The sequence below is a fragment of the Mytilus californianus genome, unplaced genomic scaffold (assembly GCF_021869535.1).
Source record: "Mytilus californianus isolate M0D057914Y unplaced genomic scaffold, xbMytCali1.0.p SCAF_6, whole genome shotgun sequence".
In the NCBI taxonomy this organism is placed as follows: domain Eukaryota; kingdom Metazoa; phylum Mollusca; class Bivalvia; order Mytilida; family Mytilidae; genus Mytilus; species Mytilus californianus.
Window position 1 is genome coordinate 38,022,985 of NW_026262712.1, and position 22,429 is coordinate 38,045,413.

At 32.8% G+C, this 22,429-nt stretch overlaps 1 protein-coding gene across 1 annotated transcript in view; it reads left to right on the forward strand.

The window, feature by feature from the left end:
• LOC127705427 (uncharacterized protein KIAA2026-like) overlaps positions 1-10,864 on the forward strand; it is an 81,592-nt gene extending 70,728 nt beyond the window's left edge. Inside the window, exon 16 of the mRNA XM_052209741.1 lies at positions 1,177-10,864. Within this exon, the coding sequence (XP_052065701.1) occupies positions 1,177-5,909 (4,733 nt within the window). The 3' untranslated portion in view covers positions 5,910-10,864. The remainder of the gene's footprint in view (positions 1-1,176) is intronic.
• Positions 10,865-22,429: the final 11,565 nt, after the last annotated feature.

Genomic DNA, 22,429 nt, shown 5'->3' on the forward strand with positions numbered 1-22,429 from the left:
TAAAAATGAAATGCTTCATTACAAAATTCTCTTTTCTTTTCAATGCATTGCTAAATATAAATTGTATCTGCTTGAATGAAATCGTACAAAAGAAGTAAAAAACGACAACTGTAAACTACAAAACGTAACCGGTTATTATTTGTTCTGTTTTGGTGTTTCCTATTGACAAATATGTTTTGTATTATCTTAAGACCCTTCAAACATTAATGTGATAGATATATTAAACACTGTTTTACATAAGGAGGGAACTGTTTTACTTTCAAAGTCGTATTATAGTGATATCTATTATGTACGGATTTCGACTCTCACCAGGTTTTTTCATCTTTTACACGTGCTTTTCAAACTTCCGGTTTAAACATACACAAGTTTCTAAATTGTTTTTTGTGTGATTTAGACTTATTTTAACCAGCGTGAAGTGTTTTAGAACCATTTACAAGCAGTTTCAGCTTCTGTTTGGTGATGGAAAATAGGTTTTTCCAAGAAAATACTGCAAACGACCGCACACGGTTTCATTAGACCTTTTCTAACAGTTACAAAAAGTTTTTTTACCTGAAATTTCGTGGGGAGAAGGGGGTGCGGACTATGTACCAGTGCGAACTATACAAGCCCGATTACAGTAATTGACAAGAATTGCCAGTTTTCCTGTCAACGGTCTGATGTTGTCTCCGGGTACTTGGGCTTTCTCCATCAATAATAACTGGTCTCTTTGATAAAGCCAGAGTTCTAAAAATGGTCTTTAAAAATTGAAAAAAAAACAAACCAAAAAGGGTAAATAATTCCAGGTCAGTTCTTCAAGCTCCCTGGAGACTGTAGTTGGATCTCTCTTTCATCCCCTATATAAAGTCTATGAGATAATTCAATTTTCATTTTTGCATGATGATTTCATTTACATATTTGGATTGAAGTTAAATTTAAGTGAATATTTATCTCACCTATACACATCATACATGTATTATCAGTTGAGTACAAAAACAAGTGGCGCCAAAAAGTTTGAGGAAGTTATTTTTCCCTTTGCATGTGATTTACATATGACATTATTACTACACTACTTATTCACACATCAATCTGTTAAACTCAGTTATGCAGGACACTGGTTACAGGTATTGCAATGTTAAATTTTAATGTTATCAGTTGAAACAAAAAGTGTAACTTATTTTATTCATTTCTTTTTTTCAGACAAATCCGTAGCATCAAAGAACATAAAAAAGGCAACTACACCTCAGAAATTGCCTGTGTCAACACCAAAAGTAGCACAGCCTCCTGGAAAAGTTCAATACTTTGCTGCTAACATTAACAGTTTACCTCCAGCTGTCATTCAGCAGTTGATAAAGTCAAATGCTTTGTCTATACAGGCAGGAAATAGTCAGCAGGGGATGATTTTGTTAACAGCTGTCAATCCAGCAGAGCCTGGATGTGCCCCCGGAGCTAAGGCAACACTTACTTTACAAAATCCAGTGACAGCTAAAACTACCAGTCCGTCTCAACAAACAACATCTTTATCACAGACTGTTGCAACAATAGATGGAACCTCAGCAAATATTGACAAGGTGGCAGCGGTTGTCACAGAAAGTCAAGTTGAGACAAACAAGTTAATGAAAAATGTTTTAACTACTGAACATTCTCAACAGAAGCCAACCATACCTGTGGCAAATGCACAGATGTCTTTGGCCCCAGGGAAAAATGTGCAACAGAATAAATTTGCTAATTTTGCAAAAACTATACATGCCACGCCTGCTACACCACAATCAGTTGTGTCAACTGTTCAGACTGTCCAGTCTACAACATTCACTCAACAAAAGCATGTAGCACCAACTGTTCCCATATCAGTGCCAAGGACATCCCAACCTAAAATGATTATTCAGCAGAGTCCTACAGTACTACCTGTGGCAAATCAAGGTCTGAGATTGCAGAATTTTGGTGGTGTCAATGTGATCAATCCTGGGGGATATGTTCTGAATACTGGACAGAATCAAGGTGTGGCACTCAATTTGAACCCTACTCTGAATATCGGCAGTCAAGGAACCGTGAACCTTAATACAGGTCAAAGTGCAATGAATATTGGTGGTCAGGGTTTAACCCTTCAGCAGATTCAGGCATTGGCTTTACAAGGTATTAATTTGCAGGGAATATCTCTACAAGGTTCAAATATAATTGTACAGCCAAATGCTGGTTTGAGAATCCAGACACCTGTGAGTGTTCATGGACAGCAAGTCGTAGTATCAACAATTGCAGGAACAGTTCAGAATGCGGGGACTTTGACAAACTCCAATTTAGTTTCAGTTCCGGTGCAAGGGACAGTTTTGTCTCATAAAATAAATAGCAGTCCAACCGATGCTGGCTTAAATTTATTAAATCCAGTATCTTGTTCAATTGGAGAAATTTGTCCACCTATAAGTCCAGTAATTGGATCAGGGCAGGCAAGTAAGGACTTGAATACCATAAATTATCCAGGAAGTGTTTTGACTGATTTTCCAAATTCTCCAATGTTTGGGCTACAGATTTCACCTGGGAGAACACAATGCAAGTATGCAAGCAATGTGACAGTGAAAACATTACTAGAAGCTAGAAAACCGTCTTTTACTGAAACATCCCCAGAGAACCATGGAACTATTGTTGTACAATCAACCGCAACTGGAATAAAGAAATTGAAACTGCCAAGCAAAGCTGCTTTAGATTCTGCCATACAAACTGTTGTGACTGAGGTAAAAACATCTTTACCTACCGCTAACATTAAAGTGCCGTCCCCGGTGACAATGCCATCAATTCAGCCTAGACGTAACATTACTAAAACTATACAAAGTATGAAAGTTCCTATTCCAACTACACCAAAAGTAGAAACTAAATCAAATGTACCCATAAATATACAGGTGTCGCCACCAAACTATGTACAGCCTATGTCTCCTGCTATTGGACAGTCAAATATTACTCTTGGTACACCAGTGCAGTCGGGGCAGCCTAACCTTGCCTTGGCTAGTCCAATACAATCTGGGATTTTGAACATGAATCAGGTGAACAATGCAGGTCAAATAATGTTGACAAATTTTAAATCAAATACGAATATTCCCACCGGACAGAATGTTGTTCAAGGTTATTTGACCCCGCAAGGTCTTATAATACCATCAGCAAATCTGAAAAACTTTCAAAATATGCAGAAAACTGTCAGTTCTAATGTTATTGGAAATTCATTAACAAGTGTTGAACCTGCATCTCCTTTATTAGTAAATTCTTCTCAGATTGGGGCATCATCATTAGCAAGTTTGCAGTCAAATTCTCTGATCTTTGGTGCATCTAGTATAACTGATAAGAATGAGTTAAAACATTTACAAAATGTGCAAGACTTGCGGAATATTGCAGCCATTAATTCAAATATTATTCCTCAGATTGGATCTCAGCAGTTTGTACAAAAGCCTATGGGATTATCTGTCGCAGGCAATCAACTTCAGTCTGGAAACTTTGTTTATCTTTCTCCGTCAGCAAATGTGCAACAAGGATCTCAAATTCTATTAAACACAAATCAACCATTGACATCATTTAGTACATCAGTTAAGCCACAGATTTCAGCTACTGGTTCTTTGAATACACAGCCGGGAACAATTGGTGCAGCTCAAATTCAGCGTAGTGCAAGTTACGAATCAAATGCTGAAAATTGCGATCTAAGGCCTGTTATTTCATTGCCACTTGGAGCTCAGAAGAAAGACACAACAAAGAGCACAATCATGTCATTGCCTCTTGCTTCAGTTAAGGCTGACTGTGTCACTAGTTCAGTTAGTTCTCTACCATTAGCTTCTGTGAGAGCTGAAGATGCAAGTCACAACCTGACAAAAAGTCAAGTTCCCATGCTAAATACGTTTGGGAGTAATGCAACTTTATTGAGTCACTTGAATAGTCCTATATTAAAAACTAATGTTAACCATTTTGCAACTTCTAAAAGTGATGGAATGAGACCACCAAGTGCTGTGTCCTCATCTGTTGGTCAAAATAATTTGTCAGATGGAAAAACCAATATTCAGCAGTCATATGTCAAAGAGATGACTCTTGGTCAAAAATCTGTTCTGTTAAGCCCACAAACCAGACAGGTACCAATATTATTAAATCAACAGGGATCCAGTTCGGAAATTATGAAACAACTGGCAGCTGCTCAAGTGTTAGGAACACCAGTTAAACAGATATCGAAATTACAAAATTCCAATGTAGCTTTAGCCAATGGTAATAAACTTGTCATCCAAGTTCCTGGACAGTCAAATGTTTCAACACCACAGTATGAAAATAAGAGGATGTTGCAAATACAAGGACAGATGCAGAATAATACAAGCACAGGGAGTGCTGGTAAATTGGTCATACCTGTATCAAGACCTACAGTTTCTACCCCTGCTCCAACTAATATTACAAGTACCATGTCTGGACTGAAAACAATTACTTCACTGCCAAATAAGGTAATGATACAGGTACCCGGACAGCCCCAGTCGGGTGGTCCAATGCTTCTCATATCGCCACAGAAACAATTCATACTTGGTTCTCAGACCGTGCAAAAATCTACAGCGAATAATGTGTCGCAGACACTGTCATTACCTTCTACGTCTGGTCAGGTGACGAATATTCAAAAACCTGTAGCGCAACCAAAGGACCAAGTGTATCTTCGTGCATCTGCACCAAATCTTGGTAAAAGTGTGGACTTTCCTGTATTAAAAGGACAAAATGTGGAAAATATTTTCAAGTTTCCCAATACATCTGTAAATAACTCTAATATTCAACAAACATCTGTGCAAGGTGTTGCTAATAATGCCATGAATTCTCATGTGGTGCCAAAAGGTGGTACTGGTTTGCAAGTAGGAAATAGAACGACAATAACTACAAATTCAGAAATCCCATATTCAAATTTAAAACCAAGTTTACAAACAACTGTAACTCAGTCTCCAGCAAAATCACCAACAACTCCACAGAAATTGTTTTTGTACAATATAAATGGACAGTTGGTGACAGCTCAAGGTGTACCTGTTACTGTAGACAATGGTATACTGAAAATATTACCGCAACCTAAAATCCAAATGTCAAATTTCAACTTGCCGAAAAGTCCACCTGCTGCCTCAAAACCTCATGGCAATGTACCGATTTCACCAAAACCAGGACAGCCAATTGTCAATACACAGCAGGCTTATTTGAATGTTCTCTCAAGTACAAATAGTGCTCTGTCATCAGCATCATTACCACAGTATTCTAAAAGTCAGACTTTACCAGGTCTAGGTCAAAATGTGTCAGATTCACTTCCCACCAATCAGTTCTTGGCAGGAATAGGAACGCAGCAGCCGAAATCTGTTGTCAGGAATTTGAATTCAAATTTAACCTTTGTGACATCAAATTGCACTGCTAGTAGTAATATGAAACATAATATGGCTGTTTCAAATTCTACAGCCGGACAAAACATGAATGTTAGCGGAATGTTACCACATGATTCCATCAATACAAAACCGTCTCATCGATTTGTTGTTATGCCAGAAACTGGTGGACAGACACAAATTGTATTTCCTCAACCAAACATTCATTCCAGTAAGGCTTTAGTAAACACTGTACATAGTGCATCCTCGTCCATTATGTCATTGTCATCTGCCAACTCGCCAATCGTAGCAGTCCAGACTGCATCACCATCCGTCAATTCACAGATCATCAAAAAGTCATTTGTACAAAGTTCACCGGTCATTTCCAGTCAGACTTCGAAAGTAATTAATGCAGCACAAAAATTTGTTAACTCCGTCAATATGAATCATCATAATAATATAAACGGTCAAAATGTTGTCACGACTAATCCCGCTACAGTTAAAAACACGACCAAATCCAACAGTAGCAGCACTGTGGATGCAGAAGAGGCGGCACTCAACTTGTTATCATTAGCCAATCAGAGATTCTCATCTTAGTATGCCTAAAATATTCAGTGTATTATAACATGGTAGCAATAGTGGTGATTTATTTTTGTTTCTTTGTGTTTGGACGGTACTGTAAATTCAGAAATAGTTGTGTGCATTTATTAATGAAATATTTGATCATCCATTATAAAGTTTGCTAGATTAACTATGGGAATTCAGGAATCGCTGCATACAAATAGTGCTATCATGAATGTGCTACTCATATTAATTCTTTTCCATATTAGCAAATACATCATACAATTTCTGAGTTTACAGAACTTTTTTGGATTCCAATTTTCATGACTCGTAGGAAAATTTTCAGTTCTTTCTTTCCAATTTCATGGTTATTAGACTTCAAAAACTATAGATTTGCAAATTAATGTATGATTGATGCAAATGATCAAAATTTTATGACCTATGAAGTTGATTAATGATACTTGTGTATAACTATATATTTTTTTAAGTTATATATGATGAAATAGACTGTGCATATAATTATTTTCTTTTTTTCTAATTTATTATTAAATTTTCATGTCAGGTGTTAAAAAAGGTAAAAACTTCATGAAGACAATGTTTTTTATGGTGAAAATAGCAACCATGATAACATAAACATTCCAAATAAATATAGGAAATTTATTAAGATTGGAACACAAAATTATCACTTTTACAAATTCCTCGTCTTACATGTCTAAAGTTTAAGTTAGATTCATTGGTAACGACAATCATAGGAAATTGTTTGATACATTAGTTGTTACCAGTATCACGATCTGTACTTTATCCATATTTTCTTGTAAATTGCAATTTATTTTCTGCAACTGGTCAACTGACCAAGCAATATTAATTTCAACACCATTTCATTTTTAATAGGTTTTTATTAAATAGAAATTGACCAACTGCAGGAAGTTATGGACTAGGTAGAAATGTTTGCAAAGGGAGATAATATCATGTAAAGTATCATTTAAATGTATATGACTGCTTTCTTGGAAAACCACAACATTTTCTCAGTTTATGAAAATTGGTGTCCATGAAATTTGTTAATCCACAGTATTTCAGTGTAAAATTCTTGAATGGGCATTATTATTAGTTCTAGTTCTTATCAATGTCATTTGTAAATACATTGTAAACTGAAAAGGCTATTTTGATATAAATCTATTCCAAGTTTCAGAATCCAAAGGATGATGGGTAATTTCACTGTTTGTACACCAAAATGAAAATGCTGTCACATCATTGGTTAAATATCAATTGTTTTGGATATTATTAGCCAATGATAACACTTTTTGAGTAGCTTTTTACACTATCACCCATCATGTGGGTAATTTCATTGTTAGTACATCAAAATGAAAATGCTGTAATTTCACTGTTTGTACACCAAAATGAAAATGCTGTCACACCATTGGTTGAATATCAATTATTAAGGATATTATTAGCCAATGATAACATTTTTTGAGTAGCTTTTTACAAAATTACCCAAAATCCTTTAGATACAGAAATTGGGAATTTGTTATGTTACTGAATCATCGGAAGGCATTTTTGTCAATTTTCTGAGTTTTCCATTGCGTTAAATTCAGTACTATTCTGACACTTCCCTTTGAGTTTATTATGATCTGTGCCATGTATTTTCAAAATGTTCAGTATAGTTGTTGTTTTATGTTTTTTGAAAATCGAAGACTAATTTTAAAATGCATAACACATGACTTAACAGATCTGGGTTGACTGCAAGTGTAATGTCTTAACAGTACTGATTTTTATGCAAAAAAAAAAATCTGAAAGAGATCTTAAATGTTAATTAGACCTTCCATTCTTATGTTCAGACATTTCCGATCACTTTAGGTCAAGATTGCCAGTTCAGTCCTAACACATGGATGTCCTGGAAGGTATGCACATTTATCATATATATGAGTAGGAGTATGTTTTTTTCTGTTGCAGAATGAGATATTCAATTTTTGTATAAAGTTATGAAATTCACATTATACTATTTAGTGCTTTCAAAGTGTTTGTTTGCTTACTATTTGTTTGATGCAAATTGTTTATTTTATTTTTTGTTGAATCTATCGATATTTAATATTTTTAAGTAAACGAAAACCTTTTTTTTTTCAAAGTTTAAACTGGTGATTCTTATGATACTGGAAATAAGTAAAATGATGTGTCCATTCATTAATGCAAATCATGAAAAGTTTAATAAAGTTAAAAACCGATTTGATTACTATGCTCGGATAACATTAAATGTATGAATGTTAGGATCAAAATGCTAGTTTTAAATGGTGTCATCTGAACCTCATTACACTTTTCTCATTGATCAAAACAACATTTTAATTTCTGAATATTCAGTATGTATATATATATACATAACCACAGCTTGTAAAAGAGTGGTCAATTAGACTTATGGTTTGACAAAAAAAATGGTTGGAATTGATTTTGAATTATGGGTTGAATCAAGTAAGATTTTATTCTTGATGGACTGTTTTGTTCTGGTTTGATGTTGAAATTCAATATTTGTACAGGTGTAGAGAAAAAAAGAATCCTTTTCTTTTTGCATCAAGTTTTAACTTCACAAATATAAGTAACTAATTTAATTGGAATATGAAATTTGTATATATTTCAAAGTTTTTGCATTATGACGGGTAATATAGAAAATTGATATTTCTGTATTTTTTTCGTTTGTAGTAATTTAATAGAACATTCTTTCAACTTGTGATTTTAATGTACTCTCTGAAGACTTCTTGTTTGGTATAAGAAACATAAAAAGAAAAATATCATTGAATGAATTAGGTTTTATTAAAATGATCATTTAAACAGTTTTTGAATGATAAAAGATGAAATAGCAAACATGCGATATTCATTTTTTTTCATGAGAAAAAGTGTGCATGAATGGGTTATTTTCGCAGAGATATAAATTTAGCAATTTATGATTTAAAACTTCTTTACATACTTCTGTTTTCACATTTTTTCTTGTTTCTGACTCTCATCTTTCTTAAATATCAAATTTATGTTATATCTTGTCTGCAAAATTAATGAAAATATCTCACTTTGCAGTAATTGGGTTTTCCCCTGTATTATATTTGATTTCTTCTGTGTGGTAGAATTAATGTAATGAAAGTGCTTACAATTGTGTGCCAGTGCCAATGAAATGAATGATATTTGAACAGGCTATGTTCATTCAGTTTTTGCAAAGTTATATGTATGTACATGATGTAACAGCCTTTTTCTATAATTCTGTAAATAAGTTATTTGCCATGGACTTATTTTAGTTTCTTGTCATTACAAAGAATTTGAAAAGTTCATTGGAAACCTGGATTGATAGTTGTATATGAAATTTGTTGCCTGTAAAATTAATTTCTTTGCAGTATTCAGTGTTATTATTTTTTCTTCAAAACTGACCATTACCAAAACAATATGATACTTTTGGAGTATTATAAATGCTGTAAGAATACATATTTTTCCACAAAGTCTCCTTAGCAATATGATAGTTGCTGATAAAAATTTCTCACTGTTACCATTTTTTTTTCAATCATCCAGACCAGTGTAGACAATTCACTGTTTCAGAATCTGATGCATTCCGGGAAATATTTTCAAAAATGTACACCAAAGCATTGTGATAGGTTAAAAATGTCCTAAACAATTGAAATTCCACCAATGACGTGATGTTATTGTCATTTTGAGGTACGAACAATAAAATTTACCCATAGTCCTTAAGATTCTGAAATGGTCAATTCAGAATGCCTGTTTGATGTAATTCATAATGGATTACCTATTGAGGTCATGTAGATGATCTTTACTTGTTCATAAGTGTTTGGTTTAATTTGAAGATAATGATAATCTGTAGGTAAAGTTGTTATATTTTTAATATTTTATCACTACTGTAGAAAAATTTTTGGTGTTTTATGCAGTGATCGATCTGGTAAAATGTTTTACTTTTTGATATTCTAAGATTTTTGTTAAAATAAGTATCAATTCACACAACAAGAAAATGGTTTGTACTTGAAATTGGGAATGTCAATGAATCTAAAATGTTTGGTTTTCAAGAAAACTTTCTATTGCTAAGAATTATTTTTTATGTCGTTCCAAAGTTATGGTAGTGCTTTTATGAATAATACACTATTTTTCTCATGTTGAATTATGATCTTGAGTCTTGATAAAGTGTTAAAGAATTTTATTGCAAAAAATTTTAACTGTTGAAATCTAACACAAATAGATTAATTCAGCTAAATTTACTTAACATTTTCTTTATTTTAAGTATGCAGTCTAATCAAAATTGTGGTATGATAATTATAAGTTTTAAAAAAAATTCAAATCATTGAGTTATTAATTTTATTTTTGAAAATTTAATGTTACTAAAAAAACAAGAGACATTAAGTAGTCAACATACAGTCTTCAGCAAAAGACATGATTCTATCCAATATATCAGTCTTGGAAGGTCTTGATTAAATTGAACGCAGACTAATGCTTATATTCACTATTCTTTAAAAGTATAATTTTGGCAGTAATTTTGCACAAAAAAAGTATGATAAATAGAAAGAATACTTTATTGGAGCTTGGACAGTAAAGTTGTAACAGGCAATCTGAAGAATAAAGTTGTTTAAAAAAAAAAGTAAATAGAAAGTGCCAAAAATGTGTCGCATATTGTTGACTGGAAATCATTGTTCATTTTAATCTCACTTTAAAAATAGTTGAAATGAACCTGCTGAAACCAACCATACATCATAACATTAAAAATATGTCAAATGGTCATACTAAAAACACCAATCTTAAGTTATGAACATTATGTTATTGTTTCAAATTGCTTTTACTGTATTGATAGTTTGTTTAAGTTTTGTATAAATGATGTGGAAACATTATAAGGAATAATGTTTTTTGAAGTTTCTAATTGTTTTACATGTAAATACTGAATGCTGAGTTAAGTTAAAAATGAATGATTGTACAAAGTATGTTATTTAAAACTGAAATTGAAATAGAATCTTATCATCATCTTTTGTGTGTTTTTTCTGCTCTGTCCCTTGAACATGTTATATGAGCACCTGAGTAACCCTGATTTATTTTTGCGTTTGTGTTGTTTAATATTTAGTTTTCTGTGTAGGATATTTATCCCCAGCTTACAATAAAAAGCCCATTATGAATCCTGGTCTGTGTATCTGTCTGTCCATCCTGTCTAATTTGAGTATTAGTTTCTGGTAGTTAAACAAAAATTTATGGTCACTGGAAATTTAGTCAACTTGTTCACTATAATTTAAATTTTTGTCTCGCCTACAATGAAAGTTGGGATGGAGAGACATAGGTGTTGATTTTCAAGCGACGGTGTCAACAATTGTTAAGTTTTCAGCTGAAGTCAGTTTGATAGGAACTACTTGTGATAGATCAATGATATTTGCTAAACAGTTGCATTACTGTCAGTACTTCTCAGTTTGTTAACAATTTTGAGGCCTTGACTCCTAGGTCATGGTGTGAGAACTTTCAGTTAAATAGCAATTTTCTACGTTTAGTTTTCTGCTTCGGTCAGTTTGAAAGGAACTACTTTTGATAGATCAATGATATTTTCCTATAAAGTTGCATTACTATTAGTACATCTCAGTTTGTTGACCATTTCAAAGCCATGCCCCTAGGTCATGATTCGGTGACTGAATTATTTAGCAATGTTGCTGTCCATTAGATTGTCTTTTTTTGAATTTTCTGCGGACAGACCAGACATATCTCTGTGTCATCAGTTTATTTAGAATACATGCAAAATAAGATTATGACCTAAATTGAGTGGTTTTCTGAAAATGGAAATGTGATGGTGCAAGCAGGGCAAGTAGTAGTGACCTATGAACACATAATCTGGTTTTAAATATTTATCTCATGATTTGGCCTGATGTTTGTTGTCTTTCCTCCCACTTACTGATTTTATTGTTACCAAAATTGTTTGTCTTGACTGCAACAAAAGTCACAGAATGCAAGACATTGGGATTTTAATCTGAGGAGGCTGCATAGACTATTTGTATAAAGCTTTATATTTCAGAAGGTAAACGACCTGGATACTTCATGCCTTATGTTATGAAGTTTCTGTCTGTTATATGTTCATTATCCTCAACCTCGTTTTCATGGTTCAGCAAGTGCTTGAAAAAACAGATATTTTTAATTTATATTTTTTTTATTATAATAGGATAACTAATTTTGGTATATTGGATCCTTTAAATGTCTACATGTTTATTAGACAGGCCTCACCTGACCTTGACCTCATTTTATGGACCAGTGATTAAGGTTAAAAATTTGTGGTCAAGTCTGAATTTCATATACTATAAGCAATAGGTCAACCATATTGGTGCAAGTAATGATTGTAAGGTGAACATATAAAAATAAGAAGATGTGGTATAATTGCCAATGAGAGAGCAAATGACATAGAAATTAACAACTATAGGTCACCGTACAGCCTTCAACAATGTGCAAAAACCATACCGTATAGTTAGCTATAAAAGGTCTCGAAATGTGAATATGTACAACAATTAAAACGAGAAAACCAACAACCTGATTTATGTTCAAAACAATGAACGAAAAAAAACCAAATATAATATACAGCAGCATAAGACAACCACTGAATTACAGGCTCCTGACTTTAGACAGGCACATACAGAATGTGGTAGGTTAAACATGTTCGTGGGCGCCCTAACCTTGGACAGTGGTGTAACAGCACAACATATGAACAAACTATAAAAATTAGTTTAAAAGGGATTAACTTGTCAGATCGATACAAAGCAGAAAAGAAAAACAAGTAACAAAAACACATAACAAACTTGACAGAGTATTAATTTTATACATCCCCACAACAAAAAAGACACTAAGTACATATCTGAGAGTACTAGCATTTACTGACAGCAAGTTCAACGCCAATAACAATTAATTAAAAAAATCATGTATCTTAGGCTAAAATACCAATGAGTTCACACCCAAAATCCAATGGATTGAGTGTTAAGACGTCATTAACTGTCAGAGAAAACATGACCTTGCGCAATGAAAAATTACAGGTATCGACAGATTGTAGAACTGTGAATGTGCATATGTATATAACAATAATATTTAGTTTGGTTTTAATTTACTGATCAATATTTATACCAATAAAAACAATATTCAAAGAACTTTACCCGGATCGTTTCTAAATTTCCGGGGTCGAGTCAGTAAACAACTTCTCCATAAACATTAGGATGTTCTATCCTTTTTGAAATAAGTCGTTTAAATGTACATCCAAAATTCCATTCCAAACCAAATCTTTATATCTATGGAAGAATTTAGTTAAGGTTTTAAGTATTTTGTGGAATCGAAATCCCTGATGTTGATATGCAAAATCTGAATTTTTCCTGGAATGTAAAATGTAAAATTCTAATATAAATAAATTATCGTCCTCGTGTTAGGGCATTTGTTTTTGTCTCGCCTTGACGGAGTCAAAAAGCGAGACTGGTATGCTGTTTCCGGCGGCGGCGGTGTCAACAATGTATTAGTTTGTGATTAGGTCTAGTTTATGGTGAACCACTAGTGGTAGGTCAATGCTATTTGGTATGCAATTGTATTACTAGCATTGGCTTATCTCCTTACCATGGAGATTATTTGGCACTGTCCCCTCAGTCATGGTCTATTGACCTTGAAACTCTGCTTAGTTTACATGTATTAGTTTGTGATTAGGTCAGTTTATCGGACCCACTAGTGTTAGGTCAATGATGTTTGGTATGCAGTTGTATAAGCATTGGCATATCTCATTTCCATGGAGATTATTTGGTCTCGCCCCCTCAGTCATGGTCTATTGACTTTGAAACTTTTTCTTAGTTTTCATGTATTCGTTTGTGATTAGGTCAGTTTAATGGGAACCGTTAGTGGTAGGTAAATGATAATTGGTATGCAGTTGTATAAGCATTAGCACATCTCATTTCCTTGGAGAATATTTGGTCCTTACCCCCTCAGTCGTGGTCTATTGACTTTGAAACTTTTGCTTAGTGTACATGTATTAGTTTGTGATAAAGTCAGTTAAAGATGAACCTCTAATGTTAAGTCAATGATATTTGATATGCAAATGTATTAGAATTTGCAAGTTACATTTCAATAGAGATTATATAACCCCACTCCCTCATTATGGTTCATTGACTTTGAAACTTTTACATAGTTTACAAGTTAATGTTTGTGTTTAGCTTTGTTTAAAGGGAACTACTTATGAAAAGTCAATGGTATTTGGTATGCAGTTGTATTAGCATTGGCACATCTCATTTCCATGGACTGTAACTTCAGTCATGGTTCATTGACTTTGAATATTTGCATAACTTACATGTTAAAGTATTGCTATTTTAATTTCAACATTTGCATTATCAAAATAACAAATAGGCGAGACATATCTCTGTGTTAACAGTTTATTTATTTTCGATCCTCTTCAAATTTCAGTTAGGTGTTCCCTTAATAAATTATATGATGAGGTCAATAAACAGATAAATATGCAGATGTTTATAATATATGTCACACTCTCAATTTTCCTAAATCGAGAACAATAGTGAATACATTTAAGAATATAATTGAAAATGGAAACGGAGAATGTGCCAAAGAAAAATCAATCCTACCAAATAGCCAATGCAGCGTGAAAATCCCGCACACGAAGGCGGGCTTCATCTGGCCCCTAAATAATACTATTTACTAGTTCAGCGAAATGGACACCACACTAAACTCCGAAACATATAAATGAACCAAAATTTAAAAAAACACACACGACTAACAAAGGCCAGAGGTTCCTGACTTGGACAGGCGCAAAAATGCGGCGGGGTTAACATGTAGTGTGATATCTTAACCTTCTCATAATGCCTCTCACCAATGTGGAATAAACAAACACACAACAATACGCACAGTAAAACTCAGTTTATAAGAAGTCCGAGTCCGATATTAGAATAGGTAACAGAAGAAACTAAGCAAAATTATAATGATCATACATTAACAAAGGACTTCTAGCAGTTACTGACATGCCAGCTCCAGACCTCAATTAAACTGATCGAAAAATAATGTCTTCATCATATGAAAATCAAGCACAGCCATTTGAAGATCTTCCATTTATACCATACTTAACTCTACTAAATAACGAAAACGTATTAAGTTAGATTAAAAGACAACCACTGACGAAGTTTCTGACTACCTTATACTCATGTATCAGGTATGCTGGAGACCGTACTGTTTTGCAGGCAAATGTATAGGCCAGAAAAACAAGTGAGCATAAAATCCAGATTGGCATAAATAGTACCATCTTTGAAGATACATTAACTGTTATTTAAATAACGACATAGAAGGGATATGGTGCGGTTGGCCGCATGGGCATGGAAAAAAAACTCCATACACTTCAGACCTAAAGCAAGGAAACAGAACTTTTTTTGTCTTTATCTCAAAGTCACATTGGGGTATTCAAGTTATGCGTAAAATTTGACACCTTACTACAGCTTCAAAACAACCCCATACCCTCGCACCTTCTAGATATACAATGCAGGGAATTTGATGCTATCAAAATTCAATCTAACTGGTGTTAAGTGATGCGTCGGTTGATTGCTGTTGATTTAAGAGAAAAACTCAGATGTACAATCATTAAATCTACTCCTTGATAATTATATTATATACATGTTTGATATAGAGCTCTATAAGGGAAACATAAAAATAGATAAGAAACCATCTGGAAGGGTACAACCAATGCATAAACTTAGTGGAGAAAACACCATTAAACATACTTATACTAATAAATCAATTAATATAAACACTGATCGGTGTCTACATTTGTTATAACATAAAACATGTAATTCTTAGAATTGAATGCTCCTTTCGTGTAAGTTAAAAGAGAGGCGAAAGATACCAGAGGGACATTCAAACTCATAAGTCGAAAATAAACTGACAACGCCATGGCTGAAAAAGAAAAAGACAAACAGACAAACAACAGTACACAAAACATAACATAAAAAACTAAAGACTTAGCAACACGAACCCCACCAAACATTGTCCTTGGGAAACAATAGAAATTCGATTTTTCTCCATATACGATGTATGGGAAATGCAAATATTTCTAAAAAATGCTTTTATAACTATTAAAACTCATATAAATTTTACAAGTTTAATTTCAGAGGATAATACAAATAATTAACGATATTTAGACGTGGTGCAGAAATAGATATTTCTTATTGAATTAGCATTATTAATATGTGAAAAACAAACAAGCAAACAACCGTAATTATCTCTTGTTTACTTATGAAACGGATTTATTTCCATAAAGAAAGAGCTAGATTATAAAAACTCTTCTTCGTTTGAACTAATACATATTCATACATAAACATAAGACCGTTGGTTTTCCTGTTTGAATTGTTTCACACTAGTCTTTTTGGGGTCCTTTATAGCTTGCTGTTCGGTGTGAGCCACGGCTCCGTGTTGATTGCCGTACTTTGACCTATAACTGTTTATTTTTTACACATTGTGACTTGGATGGATAGTTGTCTCATTGGCACTTATACTACATCTTTTTATCTATATCAATTGTTATGCATGTACAATTTAACCGGAAAACAAACTATACAAAACATTTCCTTTGGAAACTTTACATTTTGAATTGTTATCCAAAGAAATGCTTTTTGTCGAGCCTGCGACTTTTGTCGCAAAAGCGAGACATAGCGATTCTTCAATCTGTCGGCGTCGTCGTCGTCGGCGGCGGCGTACGTCCACAAATATTCACTTTGTGGTTTAAGTTTTTCAAATTTTGATAACTTTCTTAAACTATCCTGGATTTCTACCAAACTTGGACAAAAGCTTGTTTATGATCATAAGATAGTATCTAGAAGTAAATTTTGTAAAAAAAAATCCTGTTTATCCGTATTTTACTTATAAATGGACTTAGTTTTTCTGCCAGTTAACATAACATTCACTCTGTGGTTAAAGTTTTTCAAATTTTAATAACTTTCTTAAACTATCCTGGATTTGTACCTTACTTGGACAGCAGCTTGTTCATGATCATAAGATAGTATTCAAAAGTAAATTTTGTTAAAAAAAATCCTGTTTATCCGTATTTTACTTATAAATGGACTTAGTTTTTCTACCAGTTAACATTACATTCACTCTGTGGTTAAAGTTTTCAAAATTTTAATAACTTTCTTAAACTATCCTGGATTTATACCAAACTTGGACAGAAGTTTGTATCTAGAAGGAAACTTTGTAAAAAAAAATCCTGTCTTTCCGTATATTACTTATAAATGGACTTAGTTTTCTTCCAGTTAACATTACATACAGTCTGCAGTTAAAGTTTTTAAAACATTTATTAGATTCATAAACCATCCTGGATTCTTACCAAACTTGAACAGAAGCTTCTTACATTCAAAAGATAGTATCTACAGGAAAATGTTTAGTAATTATTTCCTCATTTTTGTTGAGCCTGCGACTAACAGCAAAAGTAGACGAGACACTGGGTTCCGCGGAACCCTTACGATTTTTTGATTGTTTTTTCTTCTATGCAATTTATTCATTGATAAAGAGAGACAAAAGATACCTAAGGGACATTCAAACTCATATGTCGACCAAAAGACAAACAAAAATATACAAAACACAACGTAAAAAACTACAGACTGAGCAACACGAGCCCCACCAAAAACCGTTGGTGATCGCAAGTGCTTTGAAAGAAAAACAAATTGAAAATGTATATTTACCCAATGAAATATTTTTTTGGTTGTCAGTTTCCTGGGGAAACTAGTCAGAGATTAAAGATGAACACGTATTGTTTCCCAGTGAAATATTTGTGGAGTGTTTTGTTTCCTATTGAAGCTAGTCAAGGGTGTTTCCAAAGGAAATGTTTTTGTTGTCTGTTCCCAGAGGAAATTATACATTTTTCAACTATTATCCATGTATAATTTACCCTCGAAAGAGACAACAAGAACTATTCCTTTGGAAACAATATATATTCACCTATTTTCCCTGACTAGTTTCCACAATAAACAAATCATCGGAAAAACATTTTGCTGGCAAACGATACACATTCATCTATTATTCCAATAAACAAACCACCAGAAAAAAACACTTCCATGGGAAACCATACTTTTTTCATATATTATCCCTGACCCCGGGAAACTAACAACCAAAAAAACCATCTTGAAAATTTATTCATTTTCAAATTTTAGCAATGAATTAATTGCCTAGAAAAAAAACTATCAAAAACGATTCTCAGGGAATCAATACATTTTCAACTGTTATCCATGCCTAATTTCCCTTGGAAATAGATAACAAAACATTTCCTTTGGAAACTATACATATTCATATGTTATCCCTGACTTCTTTCCTTGGGAAAACTAACCACCAAAAAACATTTCCCTAGGGAAACCATTTGTTATATTACCCCTAACTAGTTTCCCATAGCAAGTAACAACCGAAGGAATATTTCCCTGTGAAACAATACATATTCATCTATTATCCCTGAATAGCTTCCCCACGAAACTGACAACCAAAAAAATATTTCCTTGGGAAAAAAATACAATTCATTTTTTTTCTCCGGAGCACCTGACATCATCCCCGGTTTTTGGTGGGGGTTCGTGTTGCTCAGTCTGAAGTTTTCTATTTTGTATTTTGTATACTGTTGTTTATCTTTTGGTCTTTTTCTTTTCTCTTTGCCAAGGTGTTGTCTGTTTATTTTCGAATTATCAGTTTGAATGTCCCTTTCGTATTTTTCGCTTCTCTTTATATCAATGAATAAATTCCACAGAAAAAACAAACAACAAAAAGCGTTCCTTTGGATAACAATTGAAATTTAATATTGTTTGTTTCCCGGTAAAATTATTCATGCATAATAATTGAATATGTGTTATTTCCAATGTAGAAACGTTTTTGTAGTCTGTTTCTTATGAAATAAATCAGTAAAAAAGATATACGTTTGTTTATTATTCTGTTTTTTTTTTCTTATATAAATAATGCTAATGCGATAAGAAATATTTCTGTCTGTAACACTTCCAAATATTATTTATGATGTGTGTAATCCTCTAAAATTAAACTAGTAAAATGTATATGGGTTCAAATAGTTATAGTAATAAATAATTTTTAGAAATCTATATATGCATTTTCCGTACATTGTATATGGAGGAAAGTCGAATTTCTATTGTTTCCCAAAAGGAAATTCCTGATTTACCAATTAAACAAGATACACTCATGTATACTTTTTTTTATAAATGTCAAGACCAAAGGAAATATCGTCTTCATGTGCACGAATCAGCTGGACGCATTTGTTTTTAATTATCCTCTCAAATGAAATACAAAACAAGTAGCGTATAATTCAGTTGCATTAGTATTACTAAATCATATTGATAAATCTCTGTATCTTTCCTACATCATATATGGATAACTGTTGAATAAAATTACAAACTAAATATCCTACTTTTTAAGAAACAGAAATCAAAAAACAGTTCCATGTAAAAACTATAATTTCGATTATTATCCATGAATATTTTCCCAAGGAAAAAGACAACAAAAATGTTTCCACGAGAAACAATTATTATATACATATTCAATTGTTATCCGTTTATAGCGTAGGAAAGATGCGGAGATTATCAACATGATTTATTGCTATCAATGAAAATCAATTATATGCTACTGGTTCAATATTTTATTTGAGAGGATACTTACAAACAGTATTATATTATGAGATGTCTTGGTTCAAGAAGAATATTTTTTTATAGTCTTAACATTGCTGACAACTATAAACAATAGAGTATCTTATTATGAGGTTTTAGTAAGAGTTAATGGAAAATTATCCAGGAAAAATTATATCAATAAAAATTATCTTGGTAAAGTAATTAAATGTAATTGTTATTCTAATAAAATTTATAAAAGCTACAAAATTTTCAAATCATGATTTAGCAATGCTACTAAAATTCAGCCTACTCCATTGGAATAATTCATCATATCAAAGGGATACAAAACACTGAATATTATAACGAACAGAAAATAGGTATTAGAATATTTTGAAAAAAAATATACACAAATAAACTACTTCTTTCTTGTTGAGAAAATCAATAACATTCCAATGGAAGTTGTTTTGTGTGGGAAATGACTTCCCGCCATATACAATGTACAAAATGTAAGAAAAATGAATAGATTTCTGAACATGATTCACTATTACTTATTTTAATCATCTTAACTTTACAATACAAAAGAAAGGATATGGGGTATCCATCCATGACACAAAATCAGAACATGCACAGCAAGAAACATAAAAAGAAAGGAACAGCGCTTTTATTTCTGTTCTTGATCTCACAGAGCAAAGAACTTTCACCTCACTGCAAGTTTAAGACGGCCTCTAGCACCGGTTTGAGCGGAATTCTTTACAAACTGACGATCACGCCTCGACTGTGTGTTAACTTTACAAGTTTAATAAGGGAGGATTACACGAACAATCAGTGATTCAAAAATGAGTATCTCATATATGATAATTATTTTTATGAAAAAGAATAGCCAAAAAGATTTTTTATCTCAAGAGAATGAATAATTTTCAAAGGAAACAGACAGCAAAATTATATTTCCGTTGGAAACTACATATTCAACTGATATTCATGAAAAGTTTCCCAGGTAAATAGAAAGTCAGATGGTGCTGTTTTACGCATACGTATTTCCGATTTTTTCCACCAGAAATCTTATAGTTTCCCAAGGAAAAATTTCTTATATGGTTTCCCTGGAAAATAAATTGACGACATCTTTTGTCAACTGCTTGGTTTCCCTCTTCTTATATTTAACGAAAATTCCGTTTTTTAATATTATGGAGGACCTGAATGCCAAAATATGCGTGAAAAATAAAGAAAAGCATATTATAGAATAATGGATTGAAATGATGCGATCCTTCCTACCTTAATTACACAGATACCTCACACATCATTTGAAGACTTATTGAAAGAGGAACAAAAGGTATATAATTTTTAATTTTAGTTTCCTGTGTATAATTTGGAGTTTAGTATGACGTCCATTATCACTGAACTATAGTATACATATTTGTTTAGGGGCCAGCTGAAGGACACCTTCGGGTGCGGGAGTTTCTCGCTACATTGAAGACCCATTGGTGGCCTTCGGCTGTTGTCTGCTCTATGGTCGGGTTGTTGTCTCTTTGACACATTCCCCATTTCCATTCTCAATTTTATATAATAAATTTTCACAACAATGCCGATAGAGGGTTTACGGAGGAGCTAAATGGCAACATATGCGTTAAAATAAGGAAATAACATATCATTGAATAATGGAAAGGACTGCTGCAACGCATCAAACCCACTAGTTTATCGTTCGACGCTAAATTTAGAAATACTTAATATCTTTTTAGATAATTTTGGCTTTGCGTCAATTTTCTGTGTACTCTAATTTCTAATAGGATTGTTTCCTGTTGACGACTCATTGGATTAGAAAGAAGATATTTTGAAGACACGCAGTCATTCTATAATCCAGAGAGGGGTTGATACACAGAAAAACAGGAATGTTATGACAATTTATGAATGTAATATATACACACTAGAATGGTTATAAGGTTTCAACTACCTAAGAAAAAGTTGACCTTAGAAGAATTTGGCTATTTCTTTAGGTCCTGATTAGTCATATAGCTCTACAACTGTTTCGGTTCCTATACATCACTGACTTCCAAATGTTCGGCTTTGGGTGTTTATGATGACGGTAAATCCAGAAAATCGCTTCGGATGCCTTCAGTTTATAACGTGTTGTTTTCATTTTTTTTTATCACAGAGATAAAATAAAAAAACTGATTGCATATATTGTTTTGTTGTACTACTCTCTGTGTGTTTTTTTTTTTTAATTTACCATGTATCACCATTATAATGAACCCTGCATTATCTACAAAAAAGCTGTATCTTAAAACAAATCAGTTTGTATATCAAAAATGTTTTCCTATCAAAACAGCTTTTAACAATGTTTAATTGTATGTTAAGACAAACAAATAGATGAATGAATATAAGCTCCATTACTATTATTATTCATAAACAACCGATTGTTAACATATGCCGGTGTATTTGACATGTTTATGATCTTCTTAATAGTTCAACGATAAGATTAATAACGAAGTAAACTCGGGGAGTTTTAATACTATTTTTAACAAACTTTTACTTCACCATTTTTTATGGCATGGATGAACAGCTGCAACATGTGATACGTCCAGTATCGTTGGTTTTAACTGCACCAGAAATAAATACTGACACATGGTTAGTTTAGATAAATCAGACTTCATAACCCCTATCTTATCATAATAAATTTATTCAAATTTATCGTCCTTATCAAATATATTGTAACTTGAGGTTGAGACCTATTCCAACGTCCTGATAATGCGTGTAATATTTTCTGCTGGACGACAAATATCTACGATCTCAACCCTTTCAGAAGATTATGGATTCGCCATTCCCTATTCGAAGATCATTAATATTCTGATTTTTCTACTTCGCCCCCCTTTATCATCGAATACTTTATTATTGATCAGAAATTTAAAATCGCTAATTTTCAGCAGCTCTTTTTATTTTTCTGTCGAGTTATCTTCCTTGTTTTCACGA